This window comes from Epinephelus fuscoguttatus, linkage group LG7 (assembly GCF_011397635.1).
Source record: "Epinephelus fuscoguttatus linkage group LG7, E.fuscoguttatus.final_Chr_v1".
In the NCBI taxonomy this organism is placed as follows: domain Eukaryota; kingdom Metazoa; phylum Chordata; class Actinopteri; order Perciformes; family Serranidae; genus Epinephelus; species Epinephelus fuscoguttatus.
Window position 1 is genome coordinate 22,953,322 of NC_064758.1, and position 26,232 is coordinate 22,979,553.

The 26,232-nt window shown below is 41.5% G+C and overlaps 1 protein-coding gene across 1 annotated transcript; it reads right to left on the reverse strand.

Annotated features, from left to right (window-relative positions):
* cacnb3b (calcium channel, voltage-dependent, beta 3b) lies at positions 1-26,232 on the reverse strand. The gene is made up of 14 exons (XM_049582018.1): positions 26,000-26,232; positions 9,869-9,988; positions 8,973-9,095; positions 8,730-8,851; positions 8,428-8,480; positions 7,973-7,992; positions 7,687-7,767; positions 2,010-2,068; positions 1,681-1,781; positions 1,362-1,513; positions 662-757; positions 382-552; positions 243-290; positions 1-135 (listed from the first exon to the last, which is right to left on the reverse strand). Exons 1-13 carry the CDS (start codon positions 26,036-26,038, stop codon positions 261-263), a joined length of 1,167 nt encoding a protein of 388 aa, XP_049437975.1. The 5' UTR covers positions 26,039-26,232; the 3' UTR covers positions 1-135; positions 243-260.

Consider the following 26,232-nt stretch of genomic DNA (forward strand, 5'->3'; position numbering starts at 1 on the left):
CTTCAGTCTGGGTGTAGGCCAGAGAAGGTGGTGGCTGGTTTTGGAGAGATGAGGGCTGCTGCTGCCCCCTGGTGGCGCCCTGGTCCCTGTGCTCTATGACCTCCTAGTCTGACCCCAGCCGACAGCACAGGCTTCCTGCAGAGGGACAGAGGGAACATTTCAAGGGGGAAAACAACACCAGAAACCTGCAGCAAAGGACCGATGCTCACCAAAATAAGTAAGAGAAACACATTCCCTCTCACCTTTGTCTCTGGTAGTGATCATTCTATCAACTCTTGAGTCTCAGAAAACTAGTGAATGAACACAGGAGGCAGAAGAGTTGTGATTAATAACACAGCCAAAATATTAATAAATCAAACATCAGTTGTGTGTTTGTCTTACCTGTTGGCTGGAGTTAGCTGAGGGTGGGGTGATCACGCTTTGGTCCAGTAAGGGGTTAACAGGGGCAGAACAGGGGAGATGCGTAGCACGCCAGTAGATATCCAGGTACTCTGCAAGATGCTCGCATGCATCCTCCAGCTGATTCTCATCCAGGATGACATCAAACATTTCCTGATGAGTCAAAGATAGAAATATGAGTGTCCATAACAAATCACTGTGTGAAGCTTTTTCTGAGCATATAGCGTTATGTAATTATAAAGTTTTAGGCTGAGTGACATACAGGTGGACACTGTGCTAGCTTGTCCCCTGCCATCATCTGGACATTGAGATGTTTGCTTTGTGACTTCCCTCGAGATTTGATCAGCCTCTGAAGGACCTGTGAGATGAGCCAGAGACAGAGAGAGTCAGACAGTCAAAAAAAAAATCCAAGTAATGAAAGCCCTATCTTTAAAGGGACAGTTCACCCCAAAAGCAAAATATGCATTTTTTTTTCTCTAACCTGTAGTGCTATTTATCAGTCTAGATTGTCAGCTGTAGAGATGTCTGCCTTCTCTTGAATATGAGGGAACTAGATGGCACTGATGTGGTGCTCAAAGCCGGTGATACAGTTGGTTGGTGTAGTTTGGTAGAAAGAAATAGTTCCTACATGAAACTGCTCACAACAAGGTCTGCAGATTATGTTGAGTAACCAGGTCATGATATCTGGCAAGAGACACTGCTGTTGAGTTTTTCAAATGTATTTTTGGTGCTTTGAGCACCACAAGCTGAGTGCCATCTAGTTCCACTGTATTAGAGAAAAAGCAGACATCTCTATGGCTGATATCTCCAACACTCAGCAACTCACACCAAAACAATTTAGACTGATAAACAGCACTGCAGGTAAGAGGAAAAATATGTAATATGTTTGATCTGTCCCTTCAATAATCAGCAACTATACAGGCTAGCATCTCTTTGTGAAGTTTATGTGGGTTGTGCTCTACTTTAGGAGAGGAGACTTTGACGTAGACGATGATGGGAGCCAGAGAAGTTTTGAGGAGCTGTGCTGGGTGATTGATGGTGTCTGCATCCAGGACGACCAGCTGGAGAGACTTGGCCAGCTCAAAGATCCTCTCTATCTCACTCTGGACCTCAGCTGTCAGCAAACCAAAGAAAGACGGGCAGTTGTATGAGACACGAGCAACATCGGTTACTTGAGTTTCTCACAGACTTAACATTAAAGAGAGAGGAGGCATCTATTCTTAGCAGGTATTAGTCTTTATTTAGCTAAAAAAGATCAAAGACAAGTTTCTCATCACTCACCCAGACTGGAGCGCGTGTTCGATCTCTCCATTATGGCCTTCTTGTTCAGCACCGAGCGCTTTGCCAGTGACAGATCAGCAGTCACCCGTGTAATAGAGATCCTACAGAAGAAGCGTCTCGTCACATCACATCCACAACTGTTCAGCATTTCAAAGGATGAGACGAACTTGTACTCTCTTGCAGCTAAAAATAAATCATCACCACCATGTGTCCTATCGACTATGAAACTTGATAGCTAGAATCCCAGGAACAGCTCTGAAGCTCGGTCACAGTGTCACTGTACGCTGAGCTGCAGCTGTAAGGAGAGCCACACAGACAACCGTACCCACCTGCCATCAAATCTGTGCTTCAGGAAGTCAAACAAGGCTTTCTGCATCATGTCAGTTACCTAGGTGACAGATAGGTGGAAAGGAGAGTGGAGAGAAGAGAAGCACACACACTTAGCCCGACAGTATTAATTATATTTCTCACTCACTTTTGATTTTGGTCACACTTTGGTGTTAATTCCCTTATTTAACATTCAAAAGCACTACACCAGTCTCCACTTATGGGTGCTCACAAGAAGAGTTATAGTTCACATATTATTCTTTAATTACCTACTTTTACCTGCTAAATATGGAAGCCCATTTCTGACTATGTGATAAAATAAAAGAGCCTGTAAGTCATTATAATGAGAAACTTTGCTGAAATAATGACTATCTCAAATATATTTCATTATTATGACGTATGACGTATCATTTCTCCTTGTTTTGAGATATTTAGTCAATATGCTGAGAAAGTTTTTCATTTTGAGATACTTATTCATAATTTTGAGAAAGTTTCTCACTACTGTATGCTGTGACACAAAATTCTTATTTTGAGATAGCCTAATAAGTCATTATTTTAAGATAAGTAAGTCATTATTTTAAAAATACAAAGTCATTCATTTGAAATAAGTCACTATTTTGAAATACTAAGCCATTATTTTGAGATTCTAAACATTTCTCATTATTTTGAAATACAAAGTCCTTATTTTGAGATACTAAGTAATTTTTTTGAAATACTGAGTCATTATGTAGAGATAAGTCATTATTTTGAAAAAAAATTCTCATTATTTTGAGACACGGGATCTTTTTTTCATTAAACTAGCAGAAATGTGCTTCCACATTGTGCATTAATGTGCATTTATTGAATGTTTACATACAGTTTGTATATACTAAATATGGAGACTTAAAGTGGTAATGGTAAATAGGTAAATGGACCTGCACTGTATAGCATCTTTTACCTACTAAAAGCACTTTAACACTATTTGTCACATTTACTCATTTACACACACGTTCATACACTGGTGATCAGTGCTATCATACAGGATGCCACCTGCTACACAGTTACAGTATACATTCAGTCATTTACACACCAACAACCCAGCCATCGGGAGTAGTTTATGGTTTCAGTGTCTTGCCTAAGATACTTTAACATGCAGACTGGAGTCAGACTTTGTGATTAGTGGACGACCTGCTCTACCTCCTGAGCCACAGCCACCCCAATAAAAAGGGAAGTGTTAGGTGTTAGACAGAGCTAGTCTTTGTGGGATTAATATGATCTATTTTACAAGAAAGACCAAAGGCCAAAATGGCAGCATCATATAGCTAGCACACAATCATTCTAAATATAATAGGACAAACAAAACATTTTTTCACTATTAAAACAGTTACATTCCTCATGAAGAAAGAGGGTGTTAAAGACAGTCACCGCAGATAGAAATGAGTCCCATTAAAGTCCTTCTCAAAAATGTGCTTGTTTTATTGTAACTTTACTTGGATGTTTGAGCTTCACTGTACAGAGTTTGACACAAGAAGACTGTTTTTAGGTTCACCTGCTGACGGGGGAAAAGTGTCTTTGTATCCCCTTTTTTTACAGATATAGAGCAGGGATGCACGATAATATCGGCACGTCATAGGTATTGGCAGATATTGGCTTTAAAATGAACTATTAGAATCTGCCAACATGCTTTTTCTTCATTTGTAAACTGAATAAATATTACATACATTGGAAAGCATTCTATTTCATGTCTCCATCTGCCGGTGGGCCATCATGATAAGAGTATGCATGCGTACTATGCTGTTAATTCCACTACAGAAGAGGCCTGATGATCACTAAAATTTGGTGGGGGAGAAAAGTGGATATATCGGCAAAAAAATCCAATATAGTGCATCCCTAATATTGAATGCTCCAGGAGTGAGTTCTAAACCCCAGAAATGAGTTAACACTTTAGCACTACCATTTCCCTCGTCTTGAAGTCAACCAGCTTTTTGAATGGGTTTTTGGTTTGATGCTTGAAATAAGGTGGTTAACACAAGCTTAAAGGTGCTGTATGTAAGAATGTGGCCAAAACAGTTACTGCACTCCAATTCAAAATACTGCCCCCTCTCCCCTACAGATTCGAGGTTGCTGGACAGCGACACGCTGGAGATTGATTTTTTTGCCCACGGGCGGCTGCCGTGGCGGGGCCGCGTTGCTGCGTCCTTGATCTTTGGTTTTCCAGTGGACCGTACGAGCAAGTCCGGCTTCTCTGCTGCTAACGCTGCTGCTGGGATACAGCTGAGGAGACTGCTAATGCTGTGTACTGGGACACTGCTAATGCTGCTTGCCGTGCTGCTGTAGCTCAGTCATAACTGTAACTGATGCTGAGACTCTACTGACTGCGTGACTGGTAGACAGCGGTGGGTGACGCAACAGGCCAAAACACAAATTCAAAACATAAACATGATTTGCGGACTGTAATTTTTTTTTTAAATGCAAATATTCTGGCTGTACTATTGTTGTCGGTGAGATCAGTATGTTATATGAACATTATTCCTTAGTCTCTGTGACATATTAGGATGATTTTATGACTATTTGCTTTAGATTTCTTACATATAGCTCCTTTAAGAGATTTTCACATTTTGTTTTATGACATAAAATATGCCAACACATAGCTCATTTACAAATTTTGAAGGCTTTACTTGTCTTAAAAAGGCATCATGCCGAGCGCGGTGTTAAGTCATGCGCACACAGTGTTGTTTGTTTTTAGCATAACTTTTTATTTCTGGTGGTTGCATTTATGCCTTAAACATCACAAAAGTGGTGTTTTTTGTGATGATTATTATAAAACGTGAGTATCACAAACATTTGTTTTCAACAGAGCTTATGTTCTGCAATCCAAAAGCTAATGGGAAAATCCCATAGGCTTTTGATGAGGGAACCAGGGCGATGCCATGTCGGCCTACAAAAAACTATGATTCCTGCAGCACTCTATGCTTGGAGGATTTGTGACATCACAACTAGTCAGGAGCCAGTTATGATCCAATATGTAAACTTATCAGGGTGTGATGTGGAAACTTAAACTGTCCAGTGTCCATACACTGAAAATGAATTTCTCTGTGAAGTAAGAGACGTCCCCTTTTCCAGTATTTAATTTTTTTAAATTAACAATATTGCCATATTCATAGATTTTTGATTTTTCAATGAGGGAGAAACAGTGGATGTAATTTTAAGAATTTTTAAGCAAGCAATAGCATCTTTTGTGAGAAAACCCATACGCAGAGTTTATTTAAATGTCTTCCAACATGTGTGGAGGAGATTTTTAAATATGACATGGAGAGAGATTGAATGTTTGTGTGAGAGTGTGTGTCTGCATGCGCACTGTGAGGATGAAGACAAGCAGTCTATTTTCAAACAGTCCTGAAAAATGGATGGCCTTCAGAATAGGGGATGAAGCGCACAGTGGTGTTGCTCGTCTACGATGTAACAGAGAGATGGAGGAAGAGAAATGAGAGGGGGAAAGAGTGCAAGAGAGAGAACAATGGCGAGCAACCGAAAATAATACTATGCACAAGAGAGACAAAGCAGGGAAAAGGAGAACGAGAGGGGAAGAGAGAGAGGGAGACAGGCTGGCGTTCACCACTGGAGCATCCCCAAAGCACATCACTAGAGCGATGCATAAATATTTCACACACACACACACAAAACAACCGGCTTGGCACACAGCCTGCGCAGTCACAGAGGAGAGAGCAGGGCAGAGAGAAAATGTTGAAGCACAGAGACATTCTGTTCAATTACACGCCTCACATTTCAACATATTCATCCGCAGAGTCATTGGAAATAGACATATTCTAAGATTAATCGAGTTTAACTGCGATGTGTTTTCATACATCTCATCCCATATGAGTTACACAGAGTTCAGTGTAGGAGACTATCACAGACGGTAGCGAACATAAAGGGGCATGCACGCTGTTCTGTATCACTCAAAATGGATCTAAGATTCCTGTTGCGTGTGCCATAATTTCATCAGGATGTGACTGCGGTGTTTAGTATCAGTGTTAATGGGATAATGGAGGCGAGAGTGATTCCCTTCAGATCAAACCAGGCAAGTCCTACTAGACCAGACAAACGGGAGCAAACAATATCAAGCCCAAGAACAAAAGATCTGAGACTGAGCTCAAACCTTCAGATATGTCACATAATGTCACATATACGTGGTGCATAAATGTGTGTTAATTACAGCACCATGAAAAAATACATTAAATTTGCTTATGTGCATTAATATTAAAACAAGACTACATTCTAGCAGCTCTGTGCGGATGTTCTTAGGCACAGCAGTGCTATGAGCTAAATGCTAACACTGAAATTCATAAAACACTCTTACAGTGACAATACATGCTAACATTTCACATTTCTCATGTTCACCATCTTAGTTTTGCATGTTAGCATGCTAACATTTACAAATTAGGACTAAGACAACATACACTACACAAAGTAGAGCCGAGGCTGATGGGAATACTTTTGGCCGTATTTGGTCAAAAAAACAAAATTTCAAAGAAATCCTTTCTACAGCTGTTGTGACACTTAATTCAAAAATATTAAAATCATGGCATGCCCAAAGGAGGCCCAGAGGGGGACCGAGGCCCCTCTGACACAATTACTGCCCCCTTAACTGGTGCCCCCAGGCAAAAATAACTGCAAGCCAATAATTCTGTCTCTAACAGGCTGTAAGCTAGGTGAAGCTAGTGGTGTCTTGTGACACTAGACAACCTAAGGTATCCATTGGTATCAACCATGTCAGTATAGCTTGTTGGGAAGTGGGCTAAATAATGTTGCAAACTTAGACTAAATTTTGGCAAGGGTACAACTGGCAGGGCCGTTTTCAAAGGAGTCCCTTTAACTCCCACCTATCTGAATGAAAATGGGTTCTATGGATACCCATGATCTGCTCTACATTTGAGACTTGTTCACAGTAAATATTTTGTTCCTTACAATGAAGTACTCCTTCAAATTACAGGTTTGTATTTGCCTTTTTAAGGAAAAGGACAACCAGCCAATTTAAAGAACAATGACACACCTATCATGTATAGATATATACCACATTAAAACAGGACTGTTGTGGAACTCAAAATGTAACTGTGCCAGTGTTAGTCTATGCACATCATATAATTAGTGAAATTAAGTGTAACATAAGAAACCAACGTAAATCGGAATGCAACAACCTTTATCCTTATATTGACACAGTTTTCAACTAGCCTATATGCTACAACAACATAATTGAATTCCTAAAATTAGGTTATGGTTTTTGGTTTTGGTGTGCCACCCTAAGATTTTCAGTGGCACCATCTGGCCACCTCTATTATTAATGTCTGCAGGCGCCACTTGGTGGTGCTAGACAAAAGGTTAGAGGATCACCAGTCAGTAAGAATCATCCTCTGGGTATGTCTCCAGTTCCATGGCAGTCTATCCAGTAGATGTTGAGACATTTCAGTCAGGACCAAAGTGGTGGACTGAATGACAAACCTGTCCCTAGAGTCATGCATACATGCAAGCATTGCTAAAAAGTCATCAATTTCGTGATGTCAGGTGGTCTTCAGTAAGAAAATACTCATATGTCAGATGTTATAAGCTGCAGATGTTTGGTATTTTTACTTGATAAATGACTTTATCTGATCCATAGCAGAACCAGTCTAACTAAGAGAGCAGCTCTGATGGTTGTCTTACCTCATAGCCTTTCAGTGAGGGGCCCACCAACACCACCGGCCTCATCGAAGGGACCACATCATATGGAGGAACATGTTCAGTCTGCACAGGCCACAGGCACAGGCAGGGTTTGAAGGTGGAAAATATACAACACGCTGAAGTAAATTTACTGTCATGACACACACATTAAGCTAGCTGCTCTGCATGTACAGAGCCATATAAATGCACTGAAATGTATTAGGTTTAGCAGTAGAATTGAGGGTGTTCCTAAATAATAAATATGGAAGAGGGCCAATGGAAAACATACCTGTTTCTGCTTCTGTTTGGCTTCAGAATAAACAGAACGGACATTAAACAAGGAGGATGACAGCTAATGAGAAGGCTTGGGCAATAAGTTATTACTTCAGTATAACATATTTGAGTTTTAAGGCTACTTAAGAGTGTATTAACAAAACAAAGACATGCATGCCATGCTGCAGTAAAGTAACATTTACACTGTAGCCCTTCAAGCAGCTTTTATTCATTTATTCATACATTTTTGGCCAGTCAGTGGTCATCTCACATAATCATCAAGCTTTATTTTGATGTAGATGTCAGACTATGTTTAGAGGCTGACATTTCCAAACACACACATTTCCTCTTAAAGGGAATATTTTAGCCCAGGCCTAGCCCTGTATGTAAATGTGACCCTGTGAGAGCATGCAGTCCCCGTAGAGGCAGAGCAGACAGATGCAGCAGCAGGACTCCTCCAGTCCCACTTACCTGCAGATGGCGGGGTGGACCTCCAGCCTCCAGATGAAGCGTTCCCTCCTTTCCTGTGGAGCAACATAATGCAAAGCTTCATTATGCGAAAAATCCCCTCAGGAGGCAATTTAGAGAGAAGGACTTCCAAAACAGAGCAACACATGAGCAAGAACTGGTTACGTCAAAGGAAGAAAAAAAAAAGTTTTCAAAGAGTGTCTGAGACGAGAAACTGGTGGAACTGGGGCAACACAGAGAGAGACAGAAAGACAGAGACAAGTAGAGGGATAACAGAGATCTCTTAGAGCTGTGTGACCTCTGACCTTGCTGCTGCTTTCTGCTCTTGTTTTATCCTCATGGCTTCAAGTTTGACTGGGCTCGGGATGAAAGTAATGTCTGCCCCTTCCTTCACCAGCCGACCAATCCACCAGTCATTGTTGTATTTCTGCGACACAGTGAAATGACTCAGGAGTTATGCAGCAAAATATCTTGACACGGATCAAGTTTAATAATAAAAGTCTTTATTTGTATGTAACATGCTAATCTTAATGCTGAATGCCTCTCACCTCTTTTATGTGCAGGAAGTCTTTGGTTTCAAAGTTAATAGCGGCACCTTGGACCGGACAATCCTCATCAAGGGCCCCACAGTAACTCACATTGGTTTTCACTGCAAATGCTACTGGTTTGGACTGTTCACAGACAAAAAAAAGACAAGAATATAAATTACATATATAACAATGTGCAGTATCACTGCCTTTATACTCGCAAAAATCTTTAGTCTAGAGATCATAATTGACAATACAGAAGTCATGTAAGTGTTTTATATGTAGCCCAATATGACAAATCAAACCCAACCACCAGTATAAACATTGGCATTGCATGTTACTGCAATCCACAGATACCTAACATTTGTATGTTGTAGCTGGAACTTTACATTTCTTTATGTTTCAACAGTGCTGTAGTTAATGTGTGGTTATGTTATGGCACAAAAACCCACTTGGTTGTGGTCAGGAGAAGATCATGTTTTGTAAAACGCTCGCTTCTGGCAGCACAATCACTGCTGGAAATGCTGTAATATATCACTAAAAAAATTTTTTTGTTGGCTTCAAACAGCGGTCTGCAGCTTGGCAGCTGTCTCATCTGGTTGTCACTACATCCACCATCTCCTCCATCCTCTCACGACAAAGTTAGCTCATATATATGAACTTCGTCACTTTAGAAACGTTCATATGATATGCATGAAACTCACAAATGTAACATACATAGGTTTGGAGAAACATACAATGCCAAAATTTTCTGTTAGCGGCTAGGCTAGACCTTTATCAATCTACAACAAGATTAAATCAGTCTATTGTAAAGCGATCTCTGAGTGTTAACATGAGTCAGCTGTTTGAATGCTGCTCTGCTGGAGCTGAAGGTGAATTTAAAGACAAGCATTGACCTTTGACCCTCAGGCTCTCACCTTGGCTCTTTCTAGCTGCAGCTGAGCCTGGCGCTCGGCTTCACGCCGAGACGCCTCCTGGTCCTCCTCCAGGGACAGGTCGGAATCCGAGGGTCGACTAGTGTAGGAATCGGCTGAACCCTGGAAGAAAGGAGGAGAGGAGAGAAATAACTGTTACAGCTCAGGCAGAGAGGAGACAAATCCACCACAATACCGTGCCTAACACCTTCTTGCAGCTGTTGCTCATTGTTTAGAATGATGACATATAGTTAAAGTATAAATAGCTCCGATGACGCTCCGGACAGATCACCTACATCTCCCTCTGTGTCTCCCATGTCTTTCTCCTTGTTCAACCTGTTTCTGAACCTGCCTGTCCTTTCCTGAAGCCATGTGATCCAGCCTGCAAGGACCAGAGAGTTCCTGCAGCTTTCCAAAGCAGCCATCTCAGGGGAACATGTGCATGAGTACTGCAACAACACCAACAACCATCACAGTGCTTGTTGTCTATTTATCCACTCAGTCAGGCACACCACATGTTGGAAAATGCTCAGTATTCAACAAAGAGAAAAAACACTAAGACAAAACTCTGAGAGGTCTGATAATACAGGATAATGCAACAAAATCCATCTTTCCATTTCTAGACTTCAGATTGGTCTGAATCAACAAAGGATGTGATGTAGAAGTTGTTTAACTAGAGTCACTTCTAAATATATGTTTTGAGTTCAAAGTTTGTGTTTTGAATTTGTTTGTGGATGACTGAATCAACATGCTGTCATTAAAATGTGTTAATTTGAAACTGCAAACATTTTTAAAGGTATAGTGTGTGGGATATAGTGGCATCTAGTGGTGAGGTTGCAGAGTGCAACCAACTGAAACTTCTCCCATGTGCCAAGTGTATAACTGTGGTGGCTGATCAAAATGAGAAAAAACACAACAACATGGCGAACTCTGTGGAAGAGGACACACTCTGAATGTAGATATAAACCAGGCCTCCAAGGAAGTGTGCCAGACTTCAGAGCCAATTTTCATAGCAGCGAAACAGTGTAATTACGTCTGTCACGTGATGCCATGCGGCAAAAAAAGGACATTTTTAATATTGACGTACATGGTGAAACAGACGTTTGTAAAACAATTAGTACATTTTTTTTGAGCATCACAATCCACACAAAATGACTTGTTTCACTTTTGGTATTTGATCCATTCAGTCTGACAACATTTGAAAAGTCTCAAAGTTAGTGCTAAAAATAATTACATGTAGCCTAATCCTAATTGATTTGGCCTTTGGCACAACTCTTACTCCTTACAAAGAATTAAAATCTCAATCATCAAATACATCACACTTCCGAACACCCTAAAACAAACAAAAAAGCAATCTCTTCTCTATGAAACACTGTGAAGGATCATAATAAAAACTCACTGGAGTACACTTACAATACAGACAGAGAACCTGTCACCCTCTTTACCCTTAGAACTTCCAGGCTGATAAAACTCTCCCAAAGCTCACCTCACCAGATCCTACATTTGTCCTCTCACTCCATCAGCATCCTGCTCTTCCCTGGGGGCTGCAGTCCCAGCTGGGTGCAGGGCTGGAAGCCTCCTCACATAGCAGACAGGAGCACCCACAAAAGATAAATATAGCTCAATAACAACGTCATCCTTTATTACCTTTTTCCCCCCTATCTGTCTCCTCCTCCCTCTTCTCTTCCCTCCTCCCCACCATTTCCACCCCTCCTTTGCTTTTTTCCCATGCCACCAAAAAGAAAAACTGTTTCAGCTGAATCCAGCACAGAGTTTATGGATATCATTTGAATATCAAAGGCTGCCAGAGGTGGAGCAGAATCTGAAGAGTCTACCAGCAGAAGAAACAAAACCTAATTAAAGCACATCGAGCTCTGCAGATGGATGAAGAGGACTGATACTCTCAAGTACAGACTCTTCAGTGTCTCTTTAGCACTGACGTATATACATTGTCTTCACCTACAGTTTACCGATCACACTTTGTAACGTTGCAAATGTATATTGTTTTGATTCATTGAAGAGGACCAACAGTGAATTCCTGTATAGATTAAAAAAAGACAAGTGAACACTAAAACAACATTCCTTTAAAGTTGAAGCAGTCAGCCTGCCAGTCTTTTTCTCTTTGTTACCGTCCAGATCCCTAAATCCTTTGTTAAAGCGTCACACTGCTTTGCCTAATACTGCATGGATTCCCAATGAGCTTCAACAGTGCAAAATGCTCAGATGTCTTTGCTGTCTAATTTTTGGCTTTTGAGTTGTTCTAAACCTGCAGAAATTTCAATGTTAGATTCAGACACTCAGATATTAAGGCTAACATCTTTATATTTTTAACTATAATATTCTCAAAGTAGCCTCCACTGCTGACTAGGGATGTCACGATTACTTGATTTCACTATTAACCGCGATTTTAAACGCCACGGTTAATTATTCGTAAAGATTCCTCAACACCATCACTCTCCAAAGATTATGCCGCGAAATGGAACCATATACAGTAGGTCAGCGCAACTCACATGGAACGAAATCAAAGTTACACAAGCGGCGTCTCCGAGTGATGAAGTATGGATGAAGAAGACTTATTCCCCCCAAAAAAATGGATAAAGTCAGCCGTGTGGGATCATTTTGGCTATCGCAAAATGACCAAGGGGTCATTGTTGACGACAACCAGTTTGTAAAACATGTCGCAAAAAAGTCGCGGCCAAAGGATCAAACAAGAGCAACATGATACAACACCTACGGGACAACCACCTGGCTTTACATGCGCAAGTAAAGGTAAATGCACAATAACTGGGTTAAAATACGTCAATCTCAATTTATCTAATGTAACATTGAATTAAAAAATTATATGTTAGCGTGTCATTTGCAATTAATGGCGTAGTGGTATGATACGAGTTGGGCTTACAGTGCAACGTGACAAGCTAAGGCACGTCTCAAAAACTTTTTTGATGGATAGTTTTGCAGTTTGTGTGCACACAGCGTGAGGCTTTAATGGTTTTGGGTCAGTGTAGCTCTTTGAAGTGAGACGACAGGCAGAAACTCACGTCCACACGAGTGTGGGATTTCACAAATGCTCGTCGTTTATTTTTACATCAACTTAAAAACACTCCAACCTTACCAAGCCCGGTTGTACGGCTACTATATTTTCATACATGAACAAAATAGTCGCCACACGTACTTATAACCATCACTGTTGTGTTGAGAGATAAAAGAAAAAGCAAGAGCACATGGAAATAAATGAAACTTAAAGATCTATAAGGAGTGTTCATGTGATTTTACACATTTATAGTGTGAAATTAATTAATGCATAATAATCGTGATAATCGTAAAACCGTGATTATTTCTCTGACAATAATCGTACCAAGAAAATCTATAATCATGACATCCCTACTGCTGACAACAGTGTAGATATGGGTGGAGAAAGAGTGCACTGTATTGTAGGATGATTACATTACTTGTCATGTATAGACTATTTTGTCACCTGCAGTAGTGTCTTGGTCCCTGTTGCCCCACCATTTTCACCACATGCCAGATGTTTGAAGACAGTTTTAAAGATTAACTGTCTGAGCTTTCAATACAAAGAGTGACACAAGAGTCACTGATTTAATTCACTGACAAGTTTTTAAATGTGTAAAATATTTCTTTCAAATGTATGGCAAGTTTTACATAATCTCAAAGGCCTCTGCTCCTATCTCTTATTCTCTCTCTTCCTTGGTGCCTTTCAACTACATGATAAATGCTTTATATTACAGCCAATTACTATGTAGAGTGTCACCTCATTGGTAACTCTGACACATCCTTCAGTGCTTTGCTGTTCAAAGCCATTCCCAGTCAGGGAGATTTCATACTCTTCTTTTTTTTGTGTGTGTGTATTTATTCATTTTTTATTATTTGCATGAATGATTAAGTCAAATGTATTGTGTAATTCACCTTGCTGTTTGTTGAAGAGACCCAATAAGGAATATGGAAGATTTTAAAATGGTTGTCGACTGAAAAGCCAACAGAACGGACTCTGAAACAGATCCCAATCATCTGCAACACCAAAAGAATTATGGGCACACTTACTTTGAGCTTTTACTAAACAGTTTTACTCTTTCAAGATGAAATTACTATTAAAGGACAGGTTCACATTTTTTTCAAATTTGTCTTAAAATAATACTAACATGTCCATGTAGACATTGAAACAAATTTTGCTTGCTATGAACATTCCTCCCATTACTTCTTAGCATGCTTCCAATGCAGTGATGTGGGACAAAACCCACAGTTCTCATATATCTGAAGTTAAAGCTATGTTTGTGAGTTTTTTTTAATTAAAAAAAAATACTTTTTGCTATTTGGTGGACACGGTGTCTATATTCACGCAGCACTACACACAACAGATAATGTCTGAAAAAAATCATATTCCTCCGTCTACTCTGTTGTCTTGTAGCACTTTAATGCCCTTACCGCACATTAATGAAAATAACCAATCAGAGCAGAAGAGTCTAACGCAGCTGTCAGTCATGTCAATCACTGCTCATGAACTACGGTCAAACTGTCAAACTAGGCAGCGCTGATCAAATATGAATCAAGATTCTTTTACTACATTGCCTATTTATTGCCTTTGAAACATATTTAGGTGTACTGTTTAGCTGTTAAATAAGAAAGTTAGTACAGTTTTTGGGGGGTGCCTGGTACTTGGGTTGACTTTTTCCAACATAGGGGCTGGGTCACAAGAATTCTCATTTCACAGCTAAACAGTACACTAAAATATGTTTCTAGTTATAATGAGAAGTAGGTAACGCAGCAACATAATCTTGATTCATATTTGATCTTTGCTGCTTAGTTTGACAGTTTGAAAGTGGTGATTGACATGATTGACAGGTGCATTTGAGACTCCTGTTGAGAACTTGTTGAATGTAGTGGGTCACCAATACATGGTGTCCCGTGTGAGGCGATGTTCCAACACTCCTCCTTTTTTTTAACAGATTATCCGTCTCATGTAATTCTTTTAGAAAACAGTTTCAGCCTCACAGAAAGTTATTCTTATAAAAGAAACCAGCGGTACATATACGTTTGGGCTTCAGTCTGTAGTTAATCAAGTGGCTACCTTCCGAAGTTACTGTCATTTTAGCTGCAGTGGACAGGTAGGAAGCTAAAGATGAAATTTTGTGCAAAAAAAAGATTGTGAATATTCTCACTTGACTGTGGATATGGTGCCTCACTTTATTTTTAAATTGTTGATATTTCACAGTGGACTCTAAGAAGCTGTTGCGCACTCATAGTAACATCTTGGACCTGACTGAGCAAACAGAACCACAAGAGTATGGGCTCAACTTCAGTGTTTAAAGGTAAGCATGACTTCATAAAAAGGCAGGAGAAACGACTCTAACAGAGCCAAAACCCATGATATTCAACAGATGATCCTCACAGTTCAATGCAAAGCTATAAAGTAGCCTATACAGAGTTGAGATAGACAGAAAAACTGTATGTGTGCAGTACAGTATGTCCAGTGTGAGGAGAAAGAGGGAGGGAGGAGAGGATAACTGGGGAGATGCTGGCAAAGTGAGTGAGCAGGAATAGACTTCTGTTGAGACAAGAGTGAGACGGGGAGGGGAGAAGGGAAAAACAGAGAGAAGAAGATGTCTCAGAGCAGACAGACAGGGGACTCATGAATGAGGAGACTGAGTTTGCATGCAGAGTGATTAAACGAAAAGGGGAGCATCAACAGCGTACCTTGTTACAGATGAGTCCTGTAGCGCTCGAGTCGGAGGCAGACATGATTGTGCTGCCAGCGCTCCCTTCTCCCCCATTGCACAGAAAAGGCGGAACCCTCCTCCCCTCAGCCCGTGGTTACAGGGGGGGAGAGAGAGAGAGGCGCGCTCAGGCTAAGTGCTTCACAGCTGACGTTGCTGCGCTGCCTCAACAGCCATTTCCTATACAAAATTGATGCCCTGACTGCAGTACTGGTGTGTACACACCCGCGTATTGGTAGAGTACAGTGGGTTTCTTCAGCTCCCAGCCTGCCCTCATGTAAGAAAAGGAGCTTTTCTCTGGCTTCATGCACCGCCTCTCCTCTCCTCTCCTCTCCTCTCCTCTCCTCTCCTCTCTTCTCCTCTCCTCCTCTCCTCTCCTCTCCTCTCCTCTCCTCTCCTCTCGAGTTGCCCCACCACGCCACAAATCTCATGTATTACTCTCCAGCATCACATTAACACATTCCTCTTATGTCCTGCTTTAACAGGTCCTAAAAAGTGACATCAGCTCAAGCTGAGCTGATGAATACTTTACTCACACACTGCAGAGTGTCATTTTCCCATAGATTCAACTTCTCCAAATGAGACAGAACAAAGACTGAGCCCTTATGTAAGCCATGCTAAGTGATAATAACAATAACAACCAAGCAAGAGACGGCTGAGTCTATAATTGTCTTTCCTTTCTTAATTAGTACCTCTCTTTGCTTAACAGGTGACTGCTTTAACAGCTCAAAGGGTGTAAAGGTAGCGGAGGACAGGGAGACAGAACGACAGGAGGACATGAATGGAGGAATGAAAGCAGGAGAGGGGAGGAATAGAGGAGGGCAGGGCTGTGCCCGCCTGCTTGTCTGCCTGCCTTGCACCATCCTTCTGACAGGAAGGTGATGCATGAGCCTACATAACAGAAATGCAGCGGTGAGTCAGCAAGCAGCCATCTAGAGTCCATCAGATGTCTTAATAAGCCAGCAGAGAGGTCTCTATTGTAGGAGACAAGCCTTGTTGTTCCTGGCAAGCCAGGTCGACATGCCTTCTCTTCAGGTCGCCCCAGGCACTGAGGACCCTACTTTAGCGTCCATTATGCTGGCAGCGTGCGCTCTCCTTACCCTCATTCAACTTTGGCTGCTTAAGAATTAAGTGCACTCCACCGGGGCTTTTAGCAAAAAATGTCTCAGGGCTATGTTTCTACATGGCTTTTTAAAAGTACAGGGAAGCAAGCATACATTGATACACATGTTATTGTAGTGGGAGCAGCTAGCTTCCTCGGATGCTCTGGAGCCAAGAAGATGGGGCGACAATTTTCATCATTAGTGCATGCAGCAGCCATTGAGTAGCAGCTTTTCAAACAGCGGGAGAGGAATGCAAAGATGGAGAGGGAGCGAAAAGACAAGAGATAAAAAAAGAGCTAGAAACTGAGAGAAGGAAGGGAATTTACCTGAGCAGTGAATTAGGTTAGGAAAACTCGAAGACAAATCCTGAAAAGTGATTTATAAATGTGCATCATGTCATGTGTCATGTGTGTTAAATGTTTAAACTGCTTAAATTTAAAAGAAACGGAGGAAGACAGAATAACAAAAAGACAACAGGAAAAGGTGAAGAGTGTGAAAAAAACAGAGGGACAAAGACGAAAAAGGGTGCGGGAAGAAGAAAGCCAGCATATTAGAACAATGGGACTACAGATTAACAGCAGAATCATTTCTTTTTTTGTTATTTTTTGCTGTTCGGTGGGTCTAAATATAGCTCTCCTCTCCTTCCACTCCTCCCATCACAGACTGGGGTTGGCAGTGGGGAGAGGATAGCGGAGGATTGTCAAAGTTCACTGAGTTTTGATGAATTCCCTCAAGAAAGAGCAAAGCAGATTTGAGACTGGCTCAGCTATATTCACTGAAGCCAGATAGCCCATCTGAATGTGAACTAAGTGTCTATATGGAGAACAAGAACAGACAGCCACTGAGGCTCGTCTTTGCTCAGCGTATAGCACGAATTCAGTCTCTGCTGCAATGATATGATATGTTTTTTCTTCTCCTCTCCAGCAGGATAATATTACATCCAGCGTTGTTCAATCCTCCTGGTAATGTGATGCAGGCATACTTCATAATGTTTCTTTTTTTAGCACTTCGCTTTAAAGTTCACAGAGGCCGTCACAATCGAGGAAAGGAAGGTAAATGGTTACGCATGTTAATTCTCATCACGGTTTACATTTTTAAAAACAAGTGCCAACACAGAAGATGAGTTTTCATATTAACAGTTCTTTTCTTTGAGAGATATTTTCTTTCTTCAAAATCCTTTTTATTGAACAAAAATTAGTAATAAATGTAATAAAATACAATCGAATCCAGGCAAAACATGTTTAAATATCTGCTTAAATATCAAATATGTTTCTGTACTCCCTGATAATGCTGCAGAAACATTTCAGTTGGTACAAAAAAAAATCAGGGTTTGATACTGAGCCCTTTATTTATTTTCTTGCTGAGCACCGCAGAGCCACCCAGTGCAACCACACTCTTGTGCTGTAAGCAACTGAGAAGCTCTGCACCAACTGGGAACTGTGTGGCTTTTGCAAAAGGGCATTTCAGAGAAGAGAGAGTTCCAGATTTTCCCCAGCAAATCTGCAGATTTAAGCAGAGAAGCTGCCCCGCGTCTCCCACCTTTTGACTTGTGAAGATGCACCTCACATATCGGTGTGCAGTGGGAGCTGAGGCAGCATTACAGGCAGAGGTGGATCGGCCAGAGAGAAGGTCTCCTGACAGTGCAACCAGAGTAGGGCAGAGTGGATCAATAGGAGAGCCACCCAGATTGATACTCCATCCTGTCCTGAGCAGCTCCACCCTCCTCCTGCTCTAATGTTGCCTCAGGATACTTTCTCTCCCTGCCTGTAATGAGCCCTTGGCAGCCTATAAATAAGCACTTCCAAGTCATTTCAACACACGCAAGACAACACACCAAGTCCTCACAGTAACAGCAGTCTGTATGGCGTTTAAAGAATCAGGAGCATCTCCTATTAGCCAACTGCAAAGAGAAATACTCCTGATGCAATGAGGACAATGCAATGATGTGAATCATCAGGGATGGGTCGACAGTGAAGCTGGCATACAGAGGAGGAAGAGGAGCAGGACGCAGCGAGCCCAGCCGGGGATCTCTATCTTTCATCCCCGCTGTTGACTTGGCCTTGCCGGCTACGCTGTGCATACTTAGGCTTTCATCCCCCCCGGGGATCCCTCAACCTGACTTCACCAAACTGCTTCAAAGTGCAGGGAGGCTCAAGCTAACCCACATAAAGCTGTGTACCTACAGTGCAGCACAGAATGGCACAGTGCTGCTGCATCCTTCATTAAATCAGATGTGTTTGTTAGACGCTGACCTGATTTAAGTTTCGGTTAGGCCTAATTGGTGCGTCTTGGCTAGTGGGCTGAGCTAACTGAGGGAATGTCAGACTTATCAATATGTAATGGTGCCCTACATATTCGCACATCCCGGCTTTACATCTAAAAACAGAGTGTTTCCTTTCAAGTTTGAGACATTTTTTGCACAGGGTTGTATTATAAAAATAAAAGTCATTTGCGTGAACAGATTGCAAATGTTACAGCCCATAAAGACAGATGAATCAACTGGAGATATTTATAAAAAAAAAAAAAAGATGTCCTAGATAAGACCAGCCAAACATACAGATGTCATATAAAAAAATGAGACGGATTACTTCCTTACACTGTGACTTTGTCCTCATCTTTGATAAGTAAAAGAAATAATAAAAAGGCAGTGTTTCTTGACAGGAACTCAAACAGAAGCTGAACTGGAATCTTTGGCCCTCTCAACATTGCTGGTTCATCAAATTTAATCAAGGCATTGCACACTGATGCGCCAACAAACACACATATGCATGCACACACACACACACACACACACACAAACACACAAAGCACTTCGCTCCTCACGGGACAGGCTTTTAGTGCTCTGTCTCATGCAGTATTTAATTGACCCCACACAGGAAGCCTAGCGGTCCCAAATGCACTCCTTCCCCCCACCAACAGAGAAAGCATGAACGCCTGCAAGTGTGCCCACAGCTTCCCACCACTGCTCCTCTGTCACACAACTGCACTAAATGCCATTTTCTGCTTTAGTGCAACTCAGACTTTCCACAGAAATGTCAGCGCTGAGGGTGAGGAGTTTGGACGTACATCAAATTTGTTCAAAGCGCTCCAAATGTAGATGAAAAACTAGCCATGCCCCACTTTGACAGCCGCATACGTCAACTCACATCAAACTTTCACTCAAAATTACAGGAGTTGAGAGGTTTTCCTATTTCTCCAAAGTAAATCTTTTATCGCCATCTAATCAGATATTTATCAAAAAGCTTGTATAGATCTGTTGTTAGGTTTAAGGTGGCCATGAATGCAATTTGCAGCAGAGATGAGATGCAGAAGAGATAGCAGCGTACTTACTCAGTTGGAGGTAGGAGAGCACACTCCCCGTCTCTCTTGCTCGCTCTCTCTGCTAGTCAGTCATGGTGTGCTCTCTCTCTTGGGTAACACTGAAGTGTACTGTAGCGTGCTTGTAAGCAGTCTATCCCTCTCTCTTTCTCTACACCCCCCCCCTCTCTTATTCTCCACCACTCTCAGTACACAACCCTTTGCTACGTCAGTGAGGCTCTCTCCGCTCTGCATATCATCTTTCCCACCCTCTCTGCTGCTCCCCTCGCTTCTCTTCATCTCTACCTCTCCTGTCCAATGGGACTCTGTATCGCAACCGCATGCTAAGTTCATTCACGACAGAACATCTCTTTGGAGATCAACATTACCAGGTGTAGTTAGGTTGGATGAGATCATATCTCACAGCGACAACCAGGCTACGAAAATCTCACTGCTACTGCGATGTAAAATCAATCCACACTTTCAGATCAGAGTGAAAAATTTATTCTGAAGCACCATATTCTCATTTTAGTCACGTCTTGGGATTCTCACACACATAACGGACAAAAGTATGGGGACACCTGAATTTCACATCCATATGTTACTGTCAATCTATTTCCAAGATCACGGGCATTAACATGCTGCCTCCACTCCTCTGGGAGGACACAATTTTGGAACATAGTTGTGAGGTTTGCTCCCACTCAGTGTCGTGAGTGTTGGTGAGGTCATGCACTGATGGTAGGTGAAGGTCATGGCTCTCAACTGGTGGTCCATAAAGTGTTTGATGCTGTTGAGATCACATTTTTGGTGTAGGCCAGTCAAAATATCCCACATTAAAGTCAGGAAACATATTTCTTTATGTGCATGGCTTTGGTCGGTGTCATGTTGAAGCATGGATGTGTAAAGAGAACTGGACACAACACTGGGGGCGGGGCCCTGTCATTCCTATGATAGTTGCTCCATGGCGCATGACGCCAAATAAGCTTGATTTCTGCATTGTTGGGTCCATAGAATAAACACACAAGAGATTTCGCCAGCCGATGGGCTAACACCCGCTGTAGTCCTCCGCTAACTTGAATGGGAATAAAATGATTTAATCTGGTGGCTCTTCTAGACTTTCAAAATGCTATTGGACTGAATAGAATGCTCAAAAAAAAGTGTCCATTGATTTACAGATGTCTCTGTCACAAGTCTATTGGAAAAAGTGTTTTCGGCCCAATGTCATCACATGACACAGCCCCAAGTTGTAGTTACACAGTTTGGCCACTATGTCAAATTGGCTTCAAAGTCAGGTGCACTTCCTGGAGGCCTGTGTTGAAGCTGCTGCCACAAGGTGGTTTCCAACTGGTGGGTCGTAGTCCACAAGCAGGTCACAGGTTCATTCTGAATGCACCGCAGGTGACTCACAAACAGTTTGTAAAAAACACTTTATATTGAAGTACATTGAAGTACCAACACAGAGCTTTTATACTATTAACGTGCCATTTCCTGCTGTAGATTGAGTAACTAACAGACAGCTACTGGACAGAGACAGCAAGCTAACTCAACAAGATAACCAAACGCAAGCATGACACTGAGTATATTAAACTGTGTGGAACTTGAACTAATGAGCAACGAGAAATCTGGACCCCGTGGCTGTACCAGTTGGGAGCCACTGCTCTAAAATATAATTGCATGTTGTATCATTAAGCTTTGCAGTGACTGGAACTAATATAACAAGTTATGACCATGAGCTCCAGACCAAAGGTACACACAAGTATGCAGACAGGGCTATCCACAACCACGCTGTATAACTCACAAACACAAAGACAAAATCTCAAAGGGAAAAATCCGCCATCTACAGTCCTATCACACTTTTATTTCAGCCCCTGAGGATTTCAACATGTCAAAAGCCAAAAGTTTAGAGACAGGAGAAAGTCTTGTGGTGGCGAGGGGATATGGGAGCCATGTAAGTTGTCTCTGTTCGACATGTGGAGGCGTCCCCTGTGTAGCCTTCTGTTCACTGAGTGTGTTCAGTAGATGTCATGGCTTGCTGTGCTTTGACACCTGCTCAGCTGCCGAGTGTGTGTGTTATGGATGTGTACAGATGTGGATGTGGGAGGTTTAAAAAAAACAAGCACGAACCAACCAAATATCTCAAAAGAAGAAGGCTGTATCTGCTTCTTGTGTTAATTTGTGTGCAGAACGTTGTGCGTAAGACACGGTGTGAAATCAACAAAATGTATCTAGAGACAGACCGGTCTGACAGCATAAAACCATGACTACGGGTGATGTGAAAATCTCCAGCAAAGTTGAGATTCATAATTCATAGGATAGGTTGCAGGAAACAGTGAGGCGGAGGAGGAAAAAAGGAGAGAGAGAGAGAGAGAGAGAGAGAGAGAGAGAGAGAGACAGAGCAGGCATTCACTCGAATTCTGCATGAGCAGTAGATGTGAATAAAACATGAATGAATGAAGGCTTGAAAGTTAAACTCCACAGTGCTTCGCGCCGAGCGCGAGACAGGCAGGGAAAAGAGAGAGAGCAGCTTTAGGAGCTGCACCCAAGCATTGAGTGCAGATGTCTGTCAGTCTGTCCCATAAGAAGCGCCTCTGTGGGCAGAGCTGCTGCTGGTGCATTATGGATGAGGGGCTATTTTAAGGCAGCGGGGATGCTGCGTTTTGATTTTTGAGTGGAGGGAGATGACACCTGGGTGCTGCCAAATCCTTTCATGAGGCTCGTACAGTACTTGATGGGTTCAGACATGCAGGTACAGCGTGTGTTCCAACACAGACCTGATCCCTGTTTGAAGTGCGCACACCAGGAGGAGGTAAACAGACTGCTGGGACGCCAGTGAAGTGAGTGATAGTGTCATCAAGCAGCTCTCTGCACAAACACTTTACTTTATGTACAGATAAAGCACACATATATACAGTGTATTACAAATATCTGGGGCAGTTAGTTAGATCACTGAGCAGTTCATTTAATCACAGCAGAAGACGGTTTTTCAAGCTGTTAATGTAAATATTACCTGTAAATTTCCAAAAATACATGACATCACTCTACAGTCCAAAACAAATAAATAAAAGCATGTTCTCTTCCTCATGAAATGAGACATTAAGCAATGATCACTGTTCCAAATGTGATGATGAATAACATAATTATTTGTCATGGGCATGCATGTTCATGCTGCCAGCTTTAAATTGGGTGTTCAATGCCTTTAACACTTTACATATTGTTTACAAAGTGCCAGAGGTGGGACCAAGTCATTGTTTTGCAAGTCACAAGTCAATACTGACAAGTCCCAAGTCCTAAACTTTGAGTTTCAAGTCCTAAACGACTAATAATGCGCTCTACACCAACTGTTCTGCCATTTTAACAATAGAATAATGATATATTAAGTTTACAAAAGTCAGGAATACTTTTCTTTGTTAAAACAAGTGTGTTGGAAGTTGTTGTGTCTCCATCTGTAATTTGTTTTTTGTTGGCTATCAAGTAGTTTTTGTACGTGAACAAAATTATCTTTGGTATCTTTTTTTCCCCAACTAGCTCAGTAATAAGATTAGGTCTTTATGATTCCCCCTTACAGTATGTCTGGATGTTGTCAGATTGATTCAAACAAACCTTTTAATCTTTGGGCCTGGAGAAAGGTATCAAGTACTTTTGTCTTTTTCCAGTCGAGTCTAAAGTTATCAAATTTGGTTTTCAGTTCTAACTCGAGTTCAAGTCGTGTGACTCCAGTCCACACCTCTGTGAAGTTCCATTTATCATCAATAAACAACACAAATTTAGTCTCTGCACTACTGCAATGGGAAGAATTGAATATGCAGGAAATGCACCAAACTCCAGTCTTGTTTTCCGTCTCATGCTGCAACCTAAAACCTTTGATCAATGATGTGACAAATAAGTGAGACAAATTTTGCTGGTTACTTTACTTTTCAAAGAACTCTGCTCAGTAACTTTTCTCTTTCCTCAGTATTTTTCTAAAGTAAGTGTGTCATACCTCACTAAATGTTACATAATGGCACAAATTGCGTAAGTCATTTGCAGTTTGTTTTTCAAGACGAGATGTTTAATTTGAAGAGTGAAACCTTCTTCAACAAGATGCTAGAGAGACTTTTAGCACTCTGACACACCGGATGAATCTAGTGCAGAGACTCGACCCCCTGCAGTTTGCCTACCAGACACACACTGAAGCAAATGTTGCAATCATCTAGCTCCTCTAGAGGACCTTTTCCCAGCTGGATAAGACTGGCAGCACAGTCAAAATCATGTGCTTTGACTTTTCAAGCACCTTCAAAACAGTCCAGGCCCTCTGGGTGGGAAACAAGCTCATAGAGATGCAGATGGACGCCCCAAAGGTGTCCTGGATCATGGATTATCTCACAGGTGGGCCTCAGTTTGTCAAGCTTCAGAAGTTTGTGTTAATTATGGAAAATGCAGAATCATTCTCTCTGATTATTTCTTCTATTAATCAGACCGGAAAGAGTAACCTAAAAATTGAGTTAATGGTTAGGATGATCAGGGTTAAGCAAGTCATCAACTCTCAAACACAGTGATGTATTACTGAGCACAGGCTCAGAGGCTGAAAGTGTCAGGGAGCCTCCCTGGCCTTCACCTGAAAAATGTTGCTCAAATTAATACGTACCAACTGAGAAGATATTCAGAATAATGACAAAGAGATACAAAAAGATGCAAAGGAACAACAAAGAGACACAAAACAACGAAATAGACACAGAATGATCAAAAAAGACCATAAATTACCTCAAAGAGACGTGAAACAACTACCAATAGACGCTAAACTACCACAACCAGACACAAAATTACCACAGAGATACCAAACCACAAAATGATAGATAACAACTACACCACAAAGTCTGTGGGTCTCCTTTGTAGGAAAGGTGGTGGGGGCCTTCTGCATATCTGTGCCCAGGGGCTCATTGTCTCATATTCCACCCATGTTAAAACAAACACACACAAAAACAGACAAAACAGCCTAAAATATTAAACACTATAGATTTTGTGGCTTATAGAGGATTGCGTCATTATTTCATCACACTTTTCTCTATAATAACAGAATCCTCTGTCCTCTTTTCACCAGCTATTAGTGGATCGCATTCTCACACCAAGAGAGCATTATTACATTTGGAAACACACGGGGATTACAATTCTGAGTCATTGAGCTGAATTACATCATGCCCATGCATATTGCATTTACAGCTTTTACGTCATCAATTGCTACACATGACAACATTGTTACAGAAGGAAGGTCCACTCTATATTCCCCTTTATTATGTAGGCGTGTATTTCCCAAAGGTATTCATTTTGTTTTGTGAATATGAATCTTTTCCTGATGTCATTCTGTTGCAAAAAGTAATAAAAGTGTACAGTAAGAATATAATTATGACATAAACTTCATAAGCATGCACGTTTAAGTCACGTGTAGTGCCATGGATTGAAGAGTAGAGGAATATGAATGTTTTTCTCATTCAAATATATGTAAAACCTGATTTATTACCCTCTCACTGCATGTTTGATGTGTGACAAAATCATTATTATATCTTAAATGCAATTACTGTGGCTCACCCTGAAGCAGAGCTGTAATTATTTTTCCCATAACCTAATAAATGATAAGGTGGAAGCTTTAACAGTCCAACAGAGCTGGATTTTCATCTGTTGCTCCTGCTGACCAATTATTTCATGCACATGTTTACTGTGAACATTTAAAATCAAGCTACACCTATATGTCCCTAATTTCATGTGGCAGACTGACAGTGCCAACAACATGCCGAGACTCCTCCGAAGTGAAAGATTCCCGGTGAGGTCAGCGTGCCTGATTTAATTATCGGTATCCCAACAAGAACCTGCTCCTACCTTTTAGTGCTTGTTTATGTCTGGAGGTGCAGTAATGAAGGGCTACACGACGTATGCAGCTTGTTTTCAAACCCCTTCCTTCTCATTCATTCGTTAATTACCTCATTCATCCCTGAAGAGATCCAAAAAGAAGAGACAAACTGAAAACAACCCACCTCGTTGAGCAGAAAGACGCTTGAATTGGTCAGGGACATCCGCAGTTAACGGGGATCTCGGTCACCTCAGCCCAACTTGGGTGAAAAAAACCACAGTGTCTTTTTTTGTTTTACGGTAAAAGGCATCAACTAAAGACAGAGCACCGCGCCTCGTCCCAACATTTCCACAAGACGCGAGAGAAAACGGCTCGGCTGCTGCTCAGCGCCTCATTGGGATGCGGAGCTCCGGCGGC

Bases quoted from the DNA above. Each gene is read 5' to 3' on its own strand.
- cacnb3b (XM_049582018.1), bottom strand. From the start codon at position 26,038: ATGTCCCTGACCAATTCAAGCGTCTTTCTGCTCAACGAG. The intron at 9,989-25,999 runs GTGGGTTGTTTT...CCTTTCTTCCAG, and splicing joins GCGTCTTTCTGCTCAACGAG to GGTTCAGCCGATTCCTACAC. The intron at 7,993-8,427 runs GTAAGTGGGACT...TTTATTCTGAAG, and splicing joins GTCCACCCCGCCATCTGCAG to CCAAACAGAAGCAGAAACAG.